This window comes from Amblyomma maculatum, chromosome 1 (genome assembly GCF_055883805.1).
Source record: "Amblyomma maculatum isolate TAMU_Amacu chromosome 1, ASM5588380v1, whole genome shotgun sequence".
Classification (NCBI taxonomy): Eukaryota; Metazoa; Arthropoda; class Arachnida; order Ixodida; family Ixodidae; genus Amblyomma; species Amblyomma maculatum.
Genome location: NC_139344.1, coordinates 179,299,944 through 179,319,335, shown reverse-complemented (window position 1 = coordinate 179,319,335; position 19,392 = coordinate 179,299,944). Strand labels below are relative to the sequence as shown.

Sequence of the window (19,392 nt, the reverse complement as noted above, 5' to 3'; positions counted from 1 at the left end):
ATCAAGAGCTGGCTGGAACGGGCCTTCAACCTCTTCAATCTTTCATTTGTTGGCACATGATGCTCGCAAAGAGCAGCCGCAGCAATACGGAACACATTTAATACTCTTAATTTACAGTACTATCAATTCAAGCAACCAGAAGAGATAAGAAAAGAAAACAAGCACACAAGACCTAAGAGTTTTAATAAAACATTGGAATATTATGGTTTCCAAGGAAGTCGTAAAACTATCTTTTATTTCCAAAGAGACCAGTTTGTACAAAGAGGATCCGGAAAGAAATGCAAACTCTGTCGGTATATTTTCTTGTTTGTTGTGAGAAAGCAAAAATTGTTTGAGCCATTGGGAAACTTTCCTGGGTCACATCCAAAGAGGTAAGAGTGCATCCAAAATTTCTCCCTTAAGAAGACATTTTTGAGCGAAACAGGTTAATGCAACAGCTGCAGTATACATGTCTCTATGTCTGTGTGTATTTATGTGTGCGTCGGCAATGCTGTATACGGAGAATGGCAATTGTCTGGTGCTTGCCGGGTGTGTATGCCTGTACAGGTACATCCTTAATATATATATTTATATATTTATATATATATTGTGTGTGTGTGTATATATAATATATATATATATATACTATTTATGCATATATTAGCCTATGAACACTCTCTACAACGACCACAACACAAGTGGCTGCCTCTGCAAACATAAACAAGTGTACAGTGTTTCACAACCGGTCTAACAAGATGAGCCAAGGGCTAACTGCAATGATGGCGGTGTTTCAAAGAGCACACATGCCCTGTACATGAGTAGGAGAGGGACTGTGAAATTAAGTAAAAGTTGCTGTGTGTTCAACTTTGTTCATAAGGTAGATGAGCTGCCAACACAGAGCCACCAAGAGGAGGAGGAAAAACACAGTTGGTGTGGCTTCCACTGACACCATCACCCAATGTCAGATTGATCCAGAGGGAACCCAGAGGGCCTTATTCTGTTCATCATCCACACACATCTTGACCTGGGTGCACATGTAGGCCAAGTTGCTGCCCGGAATCACGGCTGCAAGTGCATGGGTATTACAAGTCATTGTTAGTCGCGCCTCTGATCAGAAGAATCTCATTAATGCAAAGTCAAACCTTGTTATAACAAAGTCGTATTTGGTATAAAAATTAACTTGCTACATCTGATATTTGTCTTGAAAGTAGGCCCACAAATTCCTGCACACGTGTGCACGCCCAGTTTTATGTACACTATCCTCATCAGTACTGAGTACATCTGTGCTTCCACAGGTGGCACAATAATCTGTAAACTCAAGTATTGGGCCAATAAGCAAGTTGTTTATTAATGCTTGACATTTGCGTGGAGTCCAGAACTGGCATAACAAGTCTGCTAATAAACCAAAGCAAAAAATGCTCTAACACAAAGGTGCAAAACTGCACAATTTTTTAACAAAAACCTTGGTATAAACTGAAACATTGCCTTTCATTCCATTGGAGAGCAAAAATGAACATGCCAGTAGAGATGTCACCCCCTAGCATTCAAAAATGGCAAAGTCTTGGCCCTGTCAGTGGCCTCTGCATTGCTTAGAGCTAGCTCTTCTCTTTTCAGTTCGCTGTCGTCAGCACTACTTGCATCGCCTGCGGGAATCAGCCGAGCGATGATTTCTTGGTCGGTCAGTTTGCGCATCACGGTGCCACAACAAAGTTGTCATCAGTAGTGATGAAGTCCTCATATGTAACATAATTCAGAAGTTCCAGTTGACGTGGTGACAAAGGGCCGCTTCCAGTGGATACTATTTATATTTACGGCACCTTTTGTGTGAACGCCTTCAATTCTCTGCCTCACATTCAAGATTATTGACACAGTGCTAGGTACAACACCAAACAAAACATGTAAGCGAAATGCATCTGCAAGAAATGAAAACATTCTTCAATCTATGCAGCAATGCTTTGAAAATCCATGCATGCGCATGCACTGCTGGACATGCCTACAGAATGCTGTTTGACAGGCTGCTGGAATAAAGGAATTCAGGAACCAAACATTTGGCTGCACGTTTTCTTTCAAATGATGCATCAGGCATTAGTGTATTTCGATTCCCCATGGTATTTCCCTTCGACTACTAAATAACTTAAAACCAAAGTTATTCTTCCTCCTTTTTTGGTTTAAGCTTCGGTTTGGTTTGTGGGGTTTAACATCCGAAAGAAACTCAAGCTATGAGAAATGGCATAGTGGAGGACTCTGGAAATTTCGACCACCTGGGGTTCTTTAACATGCACTGACATCGCACAGCACACGGGCGCCTTGTTTTTCGCCTGCATCGAAGAGCGGCCGTCGAGGCCAGGATTCAATCCTGCGTCCTTGGGAGCAGTAGTCGAGCGCCGTAACCACTGCGCCACCCCTACGGGGTAGTTTAAGTTTCATTAACCGAACAATGGCTGTGATGTGTATAAGCTGCTTAGGCGACATGAACCACAAGAAAAAACTAATTGCAGACACAGTTTTATAACACTAAAACATTTAAGCCGGCCTACTTCAGAAACTAGAATAGACTTTGGCAATTCCCGCAGCAGGTGCCATTTATCCTTGGAAGCGCCAAATTCATCCACAGTGCTTGAAACAAGGGAAAGAAATACATGAACTTACCATTAATTAGGTGCTTGTACTCGCTCTCAATCTTAAGGGCATGCTCATACATTTCTTTAGCTGCCTTGGTGGTCACCTTCTCTGTCAAGTAAGTCGAGTCCTTTACTTCCCTGAAATAAGTAAACACCAGTTCCTAAAAAATGGATAAAAAGCTCGGAAAAGCACATGCTATTCATCACTGAGGAATGCATTTTAACAAACTGCCTTTTTTTGCTTGCATTTTCTGCCCTCTAGTACATAAACACAATTTGAAATTGTAGCATATCATTTTTTACCTACTATATAGTGTCAATAAATGCATATTTTGACTTTCATTTGAGCAGATGCCTTTTCTTCGGCAGATATCTTCCTTTCTGAATGCACTTTAGGTGTTGACTTGTCACAGCGACTCTTCTCAGTAATTAATCAACATTATGAACTGTCCCCCCCCCCCCCCCCCATTTTCATGGCAAGGCAGGCACCTACTATACAGTACAACCTCGATGTAGCGAACTTCAATTTAACGAAGTCCCCGATGTAACGAAGTAGTTCAATTTCTTTAACTTCGGGCGCATAGAACACAATGTATTTTTAGCCCCCCTATAACGAAGTAAATTTCACCGAACTTTCAATGTAATGAAATTTAGTTGAAGGCTCAATGGCACACAGCCTGAAACCAAGTGCAGCGCGGCCAAGGTAGGTCGACCTTGGCGCCGCAGCGCAGCAGAGCCGAGCGCGCTTAAAAATGTGACGACGATGATGATGATACGTGGCATACGCTGCACCATCTGATGTATTAGTTCGCGGGAGACGCAAACATGATGCTGAGCAACTCTACTAGGCGGCCTAAGCATCAGCTCAGTTTAGGTGCCGCGGCGCAGCATGCAGGCTTCCTACCAAGTTTATGCCTATTTTTTGTGCAGGGCATGTGCTATATGCATATGGAAGATACTTCAGGCCAGAATGGACCCCTTGCAAAAATCGTTAAGTAGGCTTTCCCACGCTGCTTCTTTCCCCAAACATGGCGTCACTGGCCGCAAGAAAAATGGCGATATAGACCTGAAATCGCATGTTGCTTCTACACAGATGCATGTAGTGGCAATAGAGCAATTATGCAAATATGTTCTGACGCATAAATGATATGAATTATGGCCATAATATAATGTTTCAATACATTGCTGTTCCGCCATTAGAGGGGAATGCAGCATAGAGGTGAAGCTGACTTAACATTTATGAAAGGGGTCTATTATTGATTTCCTGTTCTCATGGAAATTGAGGTTCTCGACGAAAGGAAGCCCACCAAAGTGTGCCACATTGTCCTAACACTGTCAACGTCTGGCATTCCAGCTCCTCATGCATTCAACCTTGTGAAGAGACACTGCAAGAATAGCTGCCTTCTGTGACTACAGCAGCCTTTCTCCTTCAAAAGTAATGTCTATTTCTGTACGGAAAGTTAGACTCACCCTAATATCTCTGCTGAAATTTTCCTCAGTTTTGGAAAAAAAGTCTATAGCACCTATCTTGCTTAAATGGCACGCTAGCCATTGTTTATAAGTGCACAAAGATAGGGTTTCAATTCATCATTCATGCATTTCACCATGTTCTTACTGGAAGAGAGATACTGCATTCTTATCTCAAAGCAACACCTTGAACTGAAAACGGAGCTTAAAATCAAAAAACAAAATGCAGCTGTTGCCACCCCTGCCTTATTTCACAGGCATTTAAATGCATGTGCCTACGCCGATTATTTTGGTGCAGATGCCAGGAGCTATGCTATGCTTCGGAATGGTGGTACCTCCCCTATTCAACAAGGGTAACATTAGCTTGAACTGAATGGCAGAAAGATTTTTAAAGTCAATTTCCTTGATGATAAATAAGTCTTACACTACTGGACTAATGTCAAGACACCCAACCCAATACAAGCCAAAGAATCAATTTTGCTGAGAACAATAATTTTACAGAGTTCTTCGAAGCGTCTCTTTAAACAGTTCTTCGAATAGTCTCTTTAAGGGGGGAGGCTACCCTTGAACACCAACTTTTTTGTTTCTTGAGATATTTGAATGAAATTTTCAGGGTATGCTCATAGTACACACATTTGAAGAACTACCAAGTTTCATGGAACTGGGTTCATCGGTTCTCAAGTTAATAGTTTACATGGGTCGCTAGGGGCAGGCCTGGAGAATTTGCAAAATGTGCTAGCAGTGGCGCAAGGCATCTTCCTCTGTAGCTCGCTGGATGGCAAGGTGGCAAGGTGTGAGTCCCACTGACACTGAAACTTCTTTGGTAGCCCTGTGGCAGCCAGCATTGTACCTTAGCACTGCTTCATGCAGTGCTGTCTCCACAGCAATTAGAGATGCATGCTGCTCCTTCGGCATCAGGGACCACAACACTGAGTGGAAAGACTCCGATGCGTTTTGGGTCTTTGCACCTAGGCAGCGTTGAAGAAGCGAACCTTGAGAAAGGCGCTCATATATGGGCAGCATAGCCTCAGCAACGTAGCCTGGGAGGTTGTATTTGTGCTTTGGCTGTGCTGCCCCTTTTGCTTCGGCAGCCTTGTGGCGGCACCACGAGTCGGCACCCTTGGGACAAAATTCACGCCGCGGCTCCTTGTCTGTTGACGTGACGTGGTGATAGGATGCCATCACTGCACGCTGCATTGCAGCCACATCCTTGCAATTGTTTCACAGTGCCCAACCATAATAGTCAGTAAGCTTGTCAATGAGGGCCTTTGACAGCCTGCCCTTCCCTCCTAAGGGCTTCTCACTTTTCTGCACAAGGTTGCGTAGTGCAGTCCCCATCCTTTTTTGTACGTGATTCAAGCATTCTTCTTTTATAATGGGAACTAGCCCATAAACGTTCTCCTGTACCAGGGCAGAGAATGTGGCACTGTCACCGTCAGACACAAGTGTCGTGTAGCGTAAGTTGTGTTTTGTCACAGAACGTCCGAAGAGAGTGCTGCCTCCACCTCCATCCTCCCAGACTTGACATCGGTGTTCTTTTGGCACACATGATGCTCATGCCAACTTGGGTATTCAGAGTCGCCAGGCTTCGGTCCTATCTGACAACCAAGGCACTGATTAGATAAAACCAGTGCATCCAGGATGAGGCCAGTATGATACTCTATGACTGCCCCAACTCCAATGTAGGACGTGTGGCCCCGCTTGTGCCAGGTCCTGTCATAAATGACAGTGATGTCCCTTGAAAAACTTGGGTCCATCTGTTTGTAGACTTCTTTTACCGCTCTTGCTGATTCAGCATAAAACTTTTGCATAGACTGGGCCTCTGGGTCCCTGAAGGTCTTCTTTAGGTGCTTCTGAAAGGTCCGATGGTGAAGGCCTCTGTGCGACACATTCATTGCGGCCCAAAAGTCGTTGAGGGCTGTTTGGCCCTTTCCTATCTGTTTCATTGCCATTATGGCTCTGATATTGACATCAAATGCCATCCCTTCGTTCTGGCGTGCAGAGTTCCATGCACTTGATATCACACCACAATGCGGGCACACCAATCGAAGTTTCGTTGCTAGTCCAAGTTCGGTGCCTCCTTGAACTGTCAGCCCAGTCGCAAGGCAATGCACGCACAAGGTGTTCGAAAGCAGGGCACCTAGGGCATCCATTTGCACGAGGCAAAATTTGGCACCTTCAGTTGTAACGGTAGCAGGTCCGGGATCAGGTGTCATTGCTTGGAACTTGCGCTGCATCGCTGGCATGGCACCAAGTTCATCTCTAACTGCAGCACGCTGTGCCTCCGCTGCCTCGATATCCTCGGGCGTCAAGAAATACGTTTCCAGGCGAACAGTGGAAGCAGCGTTCTTTCCCTTCGGAGGAGATGAGGGACCGGAGGTGAAGGCCGCGATCGCCGAGGTCGATGGGCCCGGATCACCAAACGCACTTGAAACGATGTACTCCGACGAAGCAGATGGCACATGGATCAAAGCGGCGACGCTGTCATCTCGAACGCTGGAAGCGGCGACGCAGTTATCTCGGACGCTGGTAGCAGCAACGCTGTCGTCTCGGACGCTGGTAGCGGCAACGCTGTCGTTTCGGGCGCTGGAAGTGGCGGCGCAGTTATCTCTGATGCTGGCAGCGGCAACGCTGTCGTCTCGGACGCTGGAAGCGTTGACGAAGTCGTCTGGGATGCTGGAAGTGTCGATGCAGTCGCCGGAGCGCCTTGCCACGTTCGCGGCCTTCGTGGAACGCTTCCGTGCACCGAACGAATGTCGCGTCTTGAACTTCGCTTTAGGCATCGCATTGATCGACAGACTGCGATCGTAAAAATGGCATGTGATGAAGAGAGCAAACAAAGCGCAAAAGAGAGACGCAACAGACAACGCGCGGAGAAGTAGCTGGCGGAGACCATCGCGTCAGCGCGCGCAGCAGCCAATAGCAGCCGCCCGAACCCCCGCGTTCTCAAGGAGCGCGCGCTTCTTCCAATCGCAGCCTCGAATTCGAGACGCGGGAATTCAAAAGCCGCTGCGAGGCTCCCAATCAGAAGCGAGCCACGCCTCGACCACGCCGTTCCCGCCGCCGCCGATGGTTGCAAGAGGGAGCGAAAGAATTCACGAACAAAACATAGCCAAGATGGCGGCGCTCGGTTCAGCGGGGGAGAAATGACGGGCGCGCGAACTTTGGACATTTTCGCCAATTTCTCACAGCGCTGCAGCTGCCGCGGCTTGTTGTATTATTATTTTTTTGCATTTCTACAACGATTACGACATTGATATTTGCAGAAAGGGTAGTTTATGACATATACTACCGGAATATGTACTTTTCCAAAAATCGACTTTTTCGCGATTTTTCGGTTTTCAAAGGTCGCGTCCCCCCTTAAACAATGCATGCAGGTGAGAAAAAAAGCCAGTAACACAGCAGGTATATACAACTGCTTATTTACTCAATAGCGGCAAAGTACACAAAAAATCCCCAAAAACAGACCATAAAAGAAAGTCACACTTGCTTCAAGAAATCTCCACTCAAGAAGTCGCCAACCATTTTTCGGACCCTCAAGAGCCGAAAAGTGTCTGGAAAACCAGCAGTCGGAAAAAGCGAATTCACCCTAAAAACGTCACTTTATTTGCCGAGTGCGGGAAAACTGCGGAATGGCAGAAGTGACGCGATGTTCAAAGACGCAATGGACAACCTCCCATGTGACTACGTCAGCGCCTTTCGTTTTTCTCCTGCGTGAATAAAAAATGAAGTGGCGGTGGCGGCAGTGGGGGCTGTCTCCGTAAGAGCGGTGGATGTTGTCTGCAGCACATGCTGGTTTCAAAAAATGATGCTGTCTCATCAGCTTCAGCAACCCTCTGGAGTTTAAATGCGAATTGGAACACAAAGCTCTCTCAGAGATCATGTTTAGTCGGGACAGCTTGTGGATTGAAAATTGAAGTAAAACCAGTGTCCGTTGTCAGCTGGAAGTGGGCACTTTTTGGAGCATTTCCTTACATGCTCGTGCATCGCTGTCTGCAAGCGGACTCGTGCCACCACCGAGGCAATACACACCGCTGGCTCACTAGCTCCCAGCTACATGCAAGCCGTAAAGTGATAGAAGCACGCTCTTAGCCGAATGGCTCGTCCTATATGGGGTCCATTGCCACCCCACCTCCATCAGATGCCGGCACGACAGAAGAGAAAGAAACTGGCTGCTAGAATGAGGCCTGACGGACTTGTCACTTCTTGCAGCAAGTTGCAACTTGCAGGAGTGTGCAGCTAGTGGTGCCTGATATCGAGAGTATAATGGGTATGTGGAATGCGTGCAATGCGGGTTCAAGGTTGCAGAAAAACAAAATGGCAATGATGTGGCAATTTTTCATAGCTTTTGACCAGCCAGTGTCATGGCAGAGTCTGAATAATCAAGCAGGTCCAGAAATTAGGTGTCCAATAAATTGGTTGGCAGCTGTAATACAAACTGGCAGCCTGTAGAAATAGTTCCTTGCAAAAGTATGCATGTGTTCAGCCGTGTCTTCTTCCCTAAGCCTTTGCTTATACACTTGTTTCCATGCTAGAAAAACAGTTGCCCTTGGCTGCAATCAGTGCTTCTTACATTAAAAATGCACTAGTCTCAAAAGAGAAGCATGCACTCACCTTATCTGCTTTGTTGTTTTGAACTTGATAAATATAACAATTGGATAGATCTGGCACCTGTTCAGCCTCTCGACAGCAGATAGACTGACATCCAGCAGAGCATGGCAAAGCTGAAAGCAAAAAATGATAAGCATTAGTGCAAGGTGCAAAATAATCAGAGGCACTGGAAGTTGCTCGCGGTATACAAAAATGGCACCAGATACCACCAGTGCTAATTTCACAGGGTTCTTGAAACAAGAGATGGAGGCATCCTCAAAATGAAAAATTAAATTAGCTGTGAGCAATAAAGGAACAGTTAATGCAGTGTTCTACTGATCAGTTCAACATAGCACTCACAAGTAAATTAGCTGAAATCTCTTCCATTCCAGAGCATCAAATAACTCAGCAATACTCGTGAATAAAGACTTAGTTATAGTAGAACCCTGCTATAGTAAACTCGGATATAGTAAAGTGAAACTTAAGTCCCAGTTCACCTTCCATAGACAACTCTACATGTTTTCCCCTTTATAGTAAAGACATTTTGGTGAAAATCTGTTACACTAAAGTGCACCTGGCCGTGGCGACGACTCCAATGATATGACATCGCCGCCCGCGCACTGCCTGAAGTCGCGAGGAAACGATTTTTTTTTTTGTATTTGAAAACAAAAAAATAACACCCAGTGTCCTTTAAGTGGCTTTACCACTAGGCTTAGCAGCAGTCAGGAGAAACCTACTTTACGAAGGCCTTGGAGCTGCGAGGGAAAGCACGCAGCGCATAGGAAAAAAAGTAAAGCTGTCTACAACATGGAAAGGGGACGGCACAGTCCATTCAGAAAGTAAGGGAGAGTAAAAGTGCAGCAATAATTAGGGAAGAGGAAGAAAAGGGCGAATATTCACTGCACTGCGCAGCACAAAGCATGAGGCAGCAGAGGCAAGAAGTGGAGGTGCAGCGTGTGCGGTCTTGCAGCACTTGACTGCCATGTGCATTTATCATTTATTGCCTTTTTTGACAGACACAGGAAAAAAATGGCAAAGCTTAGATTTTCACATGAAATCAAACTCGGTTGCAGTTATAGCCACGTTGTCCTCATGCTTAAAAGGTACTTCCACTATATGTAATAAATTTTTATAACTGAAAAATATTGTGCGAAGAGATGATAAGGGAGAGATGAAAGCTATATCAGTGTTTTTTTTTTTTTCATTAAGCAACAAGACGTGTTTAGTAAGTGGCCATTTACCTACCAGACAGCATCTTCAGGACCATGTCATCACCAACAACTGATATACAGTAGAACCCAATTATAGTAAAGTCACTGGGACCAGCAAAAATACTTACTATATATCAGGGTCTTTACTATATCAGTGGTCGGTGATGACATGGTCCTGAAGATGCTGTCTGGTAGTTAAATAGGCACTTACTGAACATGTCTTGTTGCTTAATAATAATAATAATAATAAAAAATACTGAAATACCTTCCACCTTGCTTTTATCATCTCTTTGTGCAATTTTTTCATTATAACATTTCTTTACATCTTGTGGAACTACCTCTTAAGCATAAGGACGACATTTCATGTGAAAACCAAAGCCTTGCATGAACATGGTGCCCCTTTTTGCTGTTTCTGTCTTTTAAAAGGCAATAAATGATAAATGCACGTGGCACTCAAGCGCTATAAGACTGCACTCGCTGCACCTCCACTTTCTGCCTCCGCTGCCTCATGCTTTGTGCTGCACATTACAGTTAATGTTCACCAATTTCTCCCCCTTCTTTTACTCTATTCTTTTACTTTTACTCTCCTTAACTTTCTGAACAGACCATGCCGCCTCCTTGCTATGTTTGTAGAGAGCTTTACTTTTTTTTTTTTTTTTTTCCTACGCGCTGCGCGCTTTCTTTCACGGCTCCAAGGCCTCTGTAAAGTAGGCTTCTCCTGACTGCTGCTAAGCCTAGTGGTAAAGCCACCTAAACGAACGCTCGACGTTATTTTTCTGTCTTCAAATATAAAATTCTTTTCCTCGCAATTCTAGGTAGTGCGCGTGTGGCGATGTCATATCATGGGAGTCGTCGCCGTGGCCAAGAGCATTTTATAAGAGATTTTTACCAAAAACATCTTTACTATAAAGGGGGAAAAATGTACAGTTGTCTATGGAAGATGAACTGGGACTTCAGTTTGACTTTACTATATCAGAGTTTTTACTAATCCGAGTTTACTACAGCGGGGTTCTACTGCAGTAAAGACCCTAATATAGTAAAGATTTTTGCTGGTCCCAATGACTTTACTATAAAGGGATACTACTGTAATAGCCCCCTCATGAATTGAAGATGCAAGGCAACAGACAAAGAAGACAGAAGGGCAGCATTTAAATCAAGGGGTTCAGATAAGTAGCAGACTCCCCCATTGTTTGCCACAGGGCAACCACACCGTACAAAGTTATTCACGGTTGTTTAGAGTGCTTAGGTGGTGAGATTTGAAGCAAATCAAGTTAAATCTTAGCTCAGCTACTTTGTTTTAGGTTAGATGCCTGCACCAGTACGGTCCTAATCCACATTTGGCAGCCCTCGAGTGCGGGTATATTATTATATTATCAATGCGACACTGCCACTTTATCTGCGCAGTGCAGCACCACTCGAGCACTATAGACATATGTGATCAACTCTGTACAAGCATGTATACACTCCAGTACTGTTGACCTTGCTATGTGTTAGTAAACATAAGTACCAAAAAGTTCTTGACATCCTCATGACACAACTCACTCTCGGTCTGGGAAGTGTACAGAGGCAGTACGAAAGCTTAGTGATGCGGACATTTTGGCTATGTAAATCTCGAGCCTCAAGAAATACTTCTCTGTTAAGAAAGTGAGATCCATATGTGTGCACCCCCAATTTATTGTACAATGCAGTACTACTTGTTGCTGGACTTGTAAGATACATATTCAGTAAAATACAGGAGCACAAACAAGGATCCCCAGACAAAATGAGAGGACTGAACAAGTGTCCTAGTCCTCTCACTTCATTGTGGTTTGTGGGCCTGTATTTTCCTAATGTAATGCCTTGTTTACAATGGCCATCCTGCCTTCGAGAGCAATAGTATAAGTTTTTAGGGGAGCATGAATGCCAAATAGTAACTCCCAAATCAAATATCCGATCAAATAATAAAAAACAAAAAACCTGAATATTGAATCAGATATCGAACAGTGACAAATTTATTCAACGATGCACTGCTGAAGTGCTTGTCCAAAACAAGTAGTTGCTGCACATAGTCTGGGGGCAGCTTTTTTTGTCAGGCTGAAACAGTGATGCCAGCCAGCAAAGAGCTGGCACCTGGCACTTCTATTCCCGACATGTCAAGTATTTCATAGCTATTTGACCCAGGCCATTAAAGTTCTGCTTTCCTGTTTTTATCCTGTATGCAACAGAGTCTGCTGCAGACTGGCTCTAGAAAATGACAACAAATTTCATCAATATTGCCTGAACAAGTAAGTGATGTTGTCGACCTAGTACCAAATTTAGTTAAGTAATGACCCTCACCCTCCTCCGTATAAGCTGACATCAGCTTGGGAAGAAGGTTCATTATGTGAGGAAGTGGGGTAAAAAAATTGAGACAGACAAACTTTCTTGCAGAAGTCAAAATTCCATTTCATTTGTACATCGATATCTATGATACGAATTTGTTTGTCCGTCATAAATAAAAAGTATGTAGTTAGCTATAATCATGTCACTAGTTTTTAGCACTGTTTGTTTCTAAAAGTGTCTGCTAATACGATGGTATGATACACCTATTTTGTGGCAGTAGATGGCGCTGGCCAGTTACAGTGAGAAGTGTTCCTGTATGTGCTCACCAAGGAGCATAGTTGCACAACCGTTTTCCACACACTGCTCGTCGAACGTTCCAATTTGATGGAGTGCATCTGACTTCACAGACAGAACGCTGCATTGCATGCGCATATCTCCCTGAAGCACCATGTGACTCTACTTTGCACGTGCACTTAGCGCCATCTGCCATGACTTCTGGTACTGACGCTGTCTCTGCCGCTGAATGGTACGCGGTAGTAGTGGCAGTACACGCTAAGCTAATTAATTTAGCATTGCATGTACTGTGGAACCATTACCAGAGCACCGGGGACACAGCTGCGCATGTGAAAAATCTAGCGGAGGTGGTGATGGTACCAAGACGCACCTTAACAGCTGATGCCTTGCACCTTGGCTGGAGCAGAAATTCATAGGCTATTGTGAAAAGTGTAGCATTCGAAAGAATGCTACACATTTAGAACCACGGCTGTGCGAATGAATTGCTTCTCATCCATCGTAACATGAGGGCGACGAGAAAACAAAACTACCAAACATCATTGGCAGTGCTGTAATCATGGCTCCTCGTGCACGAGAAGTGACTTTCCCACACAGCTTAGAACAAGATGGCGGACTTTCGTGCAACTCTGCGCCCTGCGGGAGCAACTAATGGCGAGATAAAGCAAACATGCTGAATACCAGACTTTCTAAGCTTATCGGGTGCACAGCAGCATGCCGAGCAAGCCATCACTGCCAGTGCCCCTGTCAAGTCACACAGCATCTTGACACAAAGTTCATCAAACGTGACACCCCACAGGAGCTCTAGTCAAAAGATAAACAAGTGGCGACGTTATCAGCAGGCAAAATTTTGGCACACTGCCAAAGTTAGCACTAGGGACTGCAACAACAACAACAATGCAAAACTGTGAGGCATCGTAGGAAAGGCTAGCCCTTTTTAAGCAAAGGTAAGTTCTCAATGCCAAAAGTGGGTGCGTGGGCTCATTTGCCAGTGGTTCACTGTGTCAGTTAATACAGTATTCAGTCACGAGAAAACAACATAGTTACTCGATTCGCAAATTGAAAAAAATTCACTAGAGACACTTAAGACTGCTTACTTGCGAAAATGCAAAAACATCATCATAATACTATGAGTCATGACAGCGCATAATGTTTGTACATACTCTACACCTTACAATATGATACTTGTAAAGTGCAGAGTCATGACTATATAAAACGCTAAATTTAATCATTCATCATCATCATCATATTTTCCTTCTGCCGCAAGCTTCCACAATCCATATCGCTATCAGCATTGTCAGCCCCAGCCACACTGGCTTTGTTTTGTGACTGTCAAAGGCACGTGAGTAGTGGTGGTGTGGTCGCACGCCATAGTTGCCACTCTTGTGTGCGCTCTGCTTTATTTTTCATGAACTGCCATCGCGCATTGCGATTCTAGCATGATGGGCAAGCCTATTGGTAGCTAAATGGCAGGCTTTAAATTGAAGGTAGTGGAGTTTGCCCACGTTTAGACAGGACTGAAGACTACGACTTGTGGGGTGAACGTGCACCAGTGCACAGCATCAGCTCGTTAGTTGGAAGACTTCACGAGTGACCACTGAATGGTAAATAAACGCTGCACATTCACTGCTTGGTCTGTTTGTACTCTAAAAAAAATTTTAAAAATTGTATGTTGCGTGAATGGGCCGCACCTTAAAAAATTGGCCCTTAAATGTGGAAAAAAAAAAAAAGCACAGCCCTTACACACATTTATACAGCATATACGTTCTCTTACATATGTTGTGGCACCATATACCAGCATGGCGACGTCGCTCGAATTTCGCACTACAGACGCAGTTAAATTTCATGCCACTAGCAGCCTCTCCTAGTAGGGATTCTAATATTTCACATTAACTGAGTCAGGCTATCAGATAGTGAGAGGTTGTTGTTGGCAGGTAGTTTTATGACAGCGTTTTGAGTGATGCCTTATTTCCTTTGTAATGGGGCTTCTAATGATTTCGCATTAAACAGATTCAACCGACTGTGTGGCGAGTGGCTGTAAAAATGCAGTTTTACGATGCTATGTTTAGTGTGCTAGCACTAGGACTTCCACTCTGCTGAAAAGCTGTTGTCTACCTGTCTGTCTGCCTGGTCGTGAAATAGACTGCAGGCATGGAGGAAATTTGGCGGGAAAATTCAGACTACCAATCCAACCATGTCACCTGACAACTGCCAGAGGCATGCTCATGAAGTGACATATGCTGCCCAAGTTCGCAGGAGCAACTTACATATGAAGCCCTGCTGTAGCCGAGTCGCATGAGCACACTGCCTAGGAGTAGCATGTTTCCTGCAAATTCGGTCACGACACACTGTCTCGTGACATCATATAAACCACCCACCAATCTGTGCCTGGCCATGTCACCTGCAAACAACCACCTGCCAGAGGGACATTCACGATTTTCGTACCACTACCAACTTTTGTGCTAATGAGACATGTAATGCTTTTGCATAAATAATTCAAGAACTTGCTAATCAATTTGTGTTCAGTGAAATGAGTATTTACCACCCCTATTTGCTTCTGCAAATTTTACGGCTTAGCTAGATAGCACAAAGACCATTTAAAAAGAGGCAACCTTCAGTATACCTTGTGGTTGGTGCAGTGGCGGAGGGCATCAAGGGTGAGGCACTCATAATGGGAACCTCTGCGGCGGAAGTCGAGCAGGCTCAGGTCTTGCAGCCCTTGCTCCAGGGCCTGAAGAGAGCCACGCAGAGGTTGGGATGGGCACCGCTGGAACTGCTGTGGAAAGTCCTGCTCCAGCTTATCAACCACTGCCTCCTGCAGAGGGCCCACTAGGATCACTGGCCGCAGACTTGGGTCTGATGAAAGAAATCAGACAAGATACCATATTCAAGTATGTGCACCTCTGCCACTTAACATATAGTTGATAAATCAGTTAAGTCATTTTGACACCCCTCTTATTAACTTTTTTTTGTAGAAGTGTGTGCATACCGAAATTTTTAAATATGAATCAGATATAAAAACGAGGAAAAAAAAAATGCCTTCAAATATCAAATATCTGACAAGTGAAAAAAAAAAAAAAAAGTACAATTTAAAAATAGCAAACCCTGTTCATCTCGCTTATTTCACAATTCAGGTGGTATTTGCAAAAAAAGAATAACTAGAATTGCTGCATACCTTATAAAAATGAAGAAAAATTTTTTTTACAGGATTCTGTATATCAGTTTTTTTGCACAGGAAGGACGTGCATGAAACCAAGTGAAGCTATCATATTGCTGATGAATACAGTAAACTCTTGTTAATTTGGCCTTCAGAGGACTAAATCATTATTATCAAATGGGCCTGAAAAATTGCACAAAAACCACTTGCATCATAGTAATTTTATCTGATGGACACCTGTACGATGATTGTCGGCATCTGAGATGAAACTTGAAGCGAGAATGACGTATTCTCCCGGTTTCGTCACTTTCTTCACTTTGCGCATACTGTCTTCCCGAGAAGGCACTCTTCACAACACCGCCTCATCGCGTTTTGAGGATGCTTCACTGCACAGCCAGCATTGTAAGACATTGCGGTGAAGCGCGCAGTGCGGGGTAACTACGCTGAATTCGAACATTTCTGGAGTGTTCTATATTTTTAGAATATTCGAAAATTTCTAATATTAATATTACAAATACAAACAGAAATTGAATAAAAAACATTTGATTCGTATTCGCACTCGAATATTCACATACCCCTACTTTTTGACATCATAAGAACGAGCGATTGTGAGAAGTCTTGGAAAAAATTTTCTATATGTAGTAATTAGACAACCCTGGTGCTACGTATACCAAACTTCAGTTATTTAAATGCTCTTTCATACACATGAACAATAATGACCAGAAGCATTATACTACATAAAGTAAGAAAAAACCTTTGGTGTGAAATTTATGGGAAACAATTTACAAAAAGTTAAAAAATTACGTATGAAAATTGGAAATGGTAATAAATAATTTCCCCATAGTATACAAAATGCGGTAGACTGCTGCTTTTCTTCCTTTTGAAGTATGGCTTGCATACGCTTAATGCCCGCGTTACTCGGGCAGTTTCAACTGCCGTTCAGTTAAATGACCGTTCAACTTTTCAACTGACGAACTGAACGGCAGTCGACTGTAGTTACACGGAACACACATGGAACACATCGAGAAACTCAGTTGCCCCTCAGAATCTCGTAATCCCGCCACATGCAAGCAATTTTTACTAAAGAAAGTTATTTATTTTTCATTATAAATTACTTTGTACAACATTTGCACGCTTTACATAACTGAATTGCGCGTTTTGTGCGCGTTTTCTCTTTCGCGTATGCGACAACTGAACTTGACACACAGAGCTAAGTCAATCCATTTGAGGCATGTCTGGCTTCGTTGCTTAATCGTAATCTTTTTTTTTTTTTTTTTGGTGCCGCTTTGTGTTTTGACACTAATTTGAGTAGTTAAAGTTGCAGGCTGGGACTTGCGCTAACTATGGCAACAACTTTCCGTGTGATTTTAGAATACACAGCGGTTGGAAAGGCCGCCGACTCGGCCGATGCGGCACGTCCGCTGACAGCCATCTTGTCAGTTGACTGGTTCAACTGCGACCGCCGACCTCAGTTCAACTGAACTACAGTCGAGATTTCAACTGCAGTTGGCTCTGCCGTGTAACATTGCTAACTGCCGTTCAGGTCAACTGACCACCAACTGAGCTGCCGTTGAAAACGCCTGTGTAACAAGGGTACAAGTTTCCTTTCTTTATGTTCTCTTTCAGGACTGTAGAATAAGATGTAGATTATGTAATACGTATACGTATACGTATACGTAGCAGAGTGTATAACTGTAGTATTACATAATACTACAGTTATACACTCTGCTATAATATACCGAAATACAGTTATTTAGACAACTACTATAAAGTCGGAAAAGGTGTGAATACTAAAATAAAACACTGCAATAAAACAAATTCACATTATACAAAATACGGTGCATTGCCTCTTTTCTAAGATGTAAAAAGTTGGTGCACCCATCTGTAGGATTCATTTTTTAGTGCTGTTCAGAAGCAGTGGTTGTTGTGAAACTGATCTATGCATTCTCAAAACTGCAATAAAAAATGCAATGAAGTCAAATTATCAAGGAACTACTACGTTATGAGCACAAGTACATTTTGAAAGTTTGCCATTCTTATAACAACATTGATAAATTGTTGAAAACATTTACTTTCTTCCTCATCTCATAGCATGGTTAACAGTTTTTGTGTTTTCAAACTTTTTGTGGTTTATGGCTGGCAGGCATGTTTTATGGCAACCTTTGCAGATGGTAGTGGAGTGCAGTTTAGTTTGCCATCAATGACATCAAAACTGAAAATCTGCTCTAGGAGCTGTCCTCACCTTGTGAAGTTTTCTTTGAACTCTTTGCTACTGCTGTCATGAAAAAAAAAGTCCGCAATAAAAGCAGTGGAATCACGCGAATGGTAGCTTGACCACATTTTTGTTAGCACTTGACACGAACAAATCTTTCTTCTATGCTGCTGCCTACCAAAAAAAGTGTGAACCACCGAGAGACTGAAACTGCAGTTGCCATATATACTATCTTCTTAGTCTTCCAACACACATTAGTTTGCGCTCACCAGTATGCTCAAAACAACTGTTCATACATGAACTTATGCCCTATGGGGCGACTGCAAAACAGTTGAGCGGCCTTCTGCAGCCCACACATCTAGCAAGGCTTAACTTACAGCAACTGCAGCAAAAGTTTGACAAAAAAAAAAAATTGCCACAAAGGGATGCAGTTAGAAGAGGCTAGGTAAGTGAAATATAAACATACAGTTCAGTCGGTCCACACGCAGGTATGTTGGTGGCACATCCTCAGCAAGGGTGCCTGCTGAGCCCCCACAGCTGTTGTTGATAGAAACATCAGAGAAGGAAGCCAATTCTTTGCCATCTTCTCGCGAACGCTGCTGGTGCCTACGTCGGCGGAAGAAGCTGCGCCGTGTTGAAGTAGAGCCTCTGCGTCCAGTGCCTCCCTCCTCTAGGTCCAGCAGGCTCCGCTTCATTAGCAGCTCCTCTTCTGCCCTGCATTGTCAAAGATTACGCTTTCTGTCAGCAAAATCAAGGACTTAAAACCATAATATTTTTAGCGATTAGTTAATTCTCCAGGGCTTGTAAGGGTCAATGTTCAATTGAAACTTTAAAGCAAGAATGTACAAAAAAACAGCCACATGTCAAATGTAAACATCAGCACGAGCCTAGAGCACCTTATTGTCTGAGTGTGCCGCTTTGAGGCATTAAACCACACAATTTACACAATTTATTCACTTCGTAGTGTCAGTAAATGCTAGAACTGTGTTTGTTCACGGCAGCAAGAGCGTTCTAAATTAGGTGGCGCCATCCCGAAGCAACACATGGGCTGTAGAGACGCCATAGTTAGGGGCTCCACACTAATTTTGACCACCTGGGGTACTTCAACTTGTGCAGACATCAAACAGAACATTGGCATTCTTGCATTCTGCCTACATCAAAGATGACCATGGCTGTAGTTTGACCTCATATTCTTGGACTCAGCAGCCAAATTCTATAGCCATTAAGCCGCCTGTGGAAGTGGTAGCACTCCACATTAAATTACAGTATATTGTAATAAATACTGTAATGTTACAGTCCATGTTAGTAGTGATGAAACAGTGATTTAGCCCATTCCTTCTCAGAAGCTGCCATTATATGTAGTATCTGCTGTCACCATGATTTCTAAGTGCTGCCTTTTATTGCCCTTGCACTGCCTTCACCGTAACAAGTCTATAGCTCATACAGAGCTGCATGTAACCGGCTATCTGGCAGAATTAAAATATGTCATGCTGCATACTCTGCACACAAGACTGCCATAAGTGAGATAAACATGAAGAAGCCCAAATCCGTATACCACGCTAT

General features: G+C 43.6%; 1 protein-coding gene and 1 pseudogene across 1 annotated transcript in view; both read right to left on the bottom strand.

The window, feature by feature from the left end:
• Positions 1 to 200: 200 nt before the first annotated feature.
• Positions 201 to 19,392, bottom strand: part of Dlg5 (MAGUK family member discs large 5) — a 126,052-nt gene continuing 106,860 nt past the window's right edge. The window contains exons 22-26 of the mRNA XM_084589677.1: positions 18,296 to 18,543; positions 15,084 to 15,316; positions 8,682 to 8,791; positions 2,629 to 2,738; positions 201 to 1,044 (exon numbers count right to left, since the gene is read on the bottom strand). Coding sequence (XP_084445803.1) covers positions 941 to 1,044; positions 2,629 to 2,738; positions 8,682 to 8,791; positions 15,084 to 15,316; positions 18,296 to 18,543 — 805 coding nt within the window. The 3' untranslated portion in view covers positions 201 to 940. The remainder of the gene's footprint in view (positions 1,045 to 2,628; positions 2,739 to 8,681; positions 8,792 to 15,083; positions 15,317 to 18,295; positions 18,544 to 19,392) is intronic.
• Positions 3,618 to 7,027, bottom strand: LOC146205012 (uncharacterized; annotated as a pseudogene).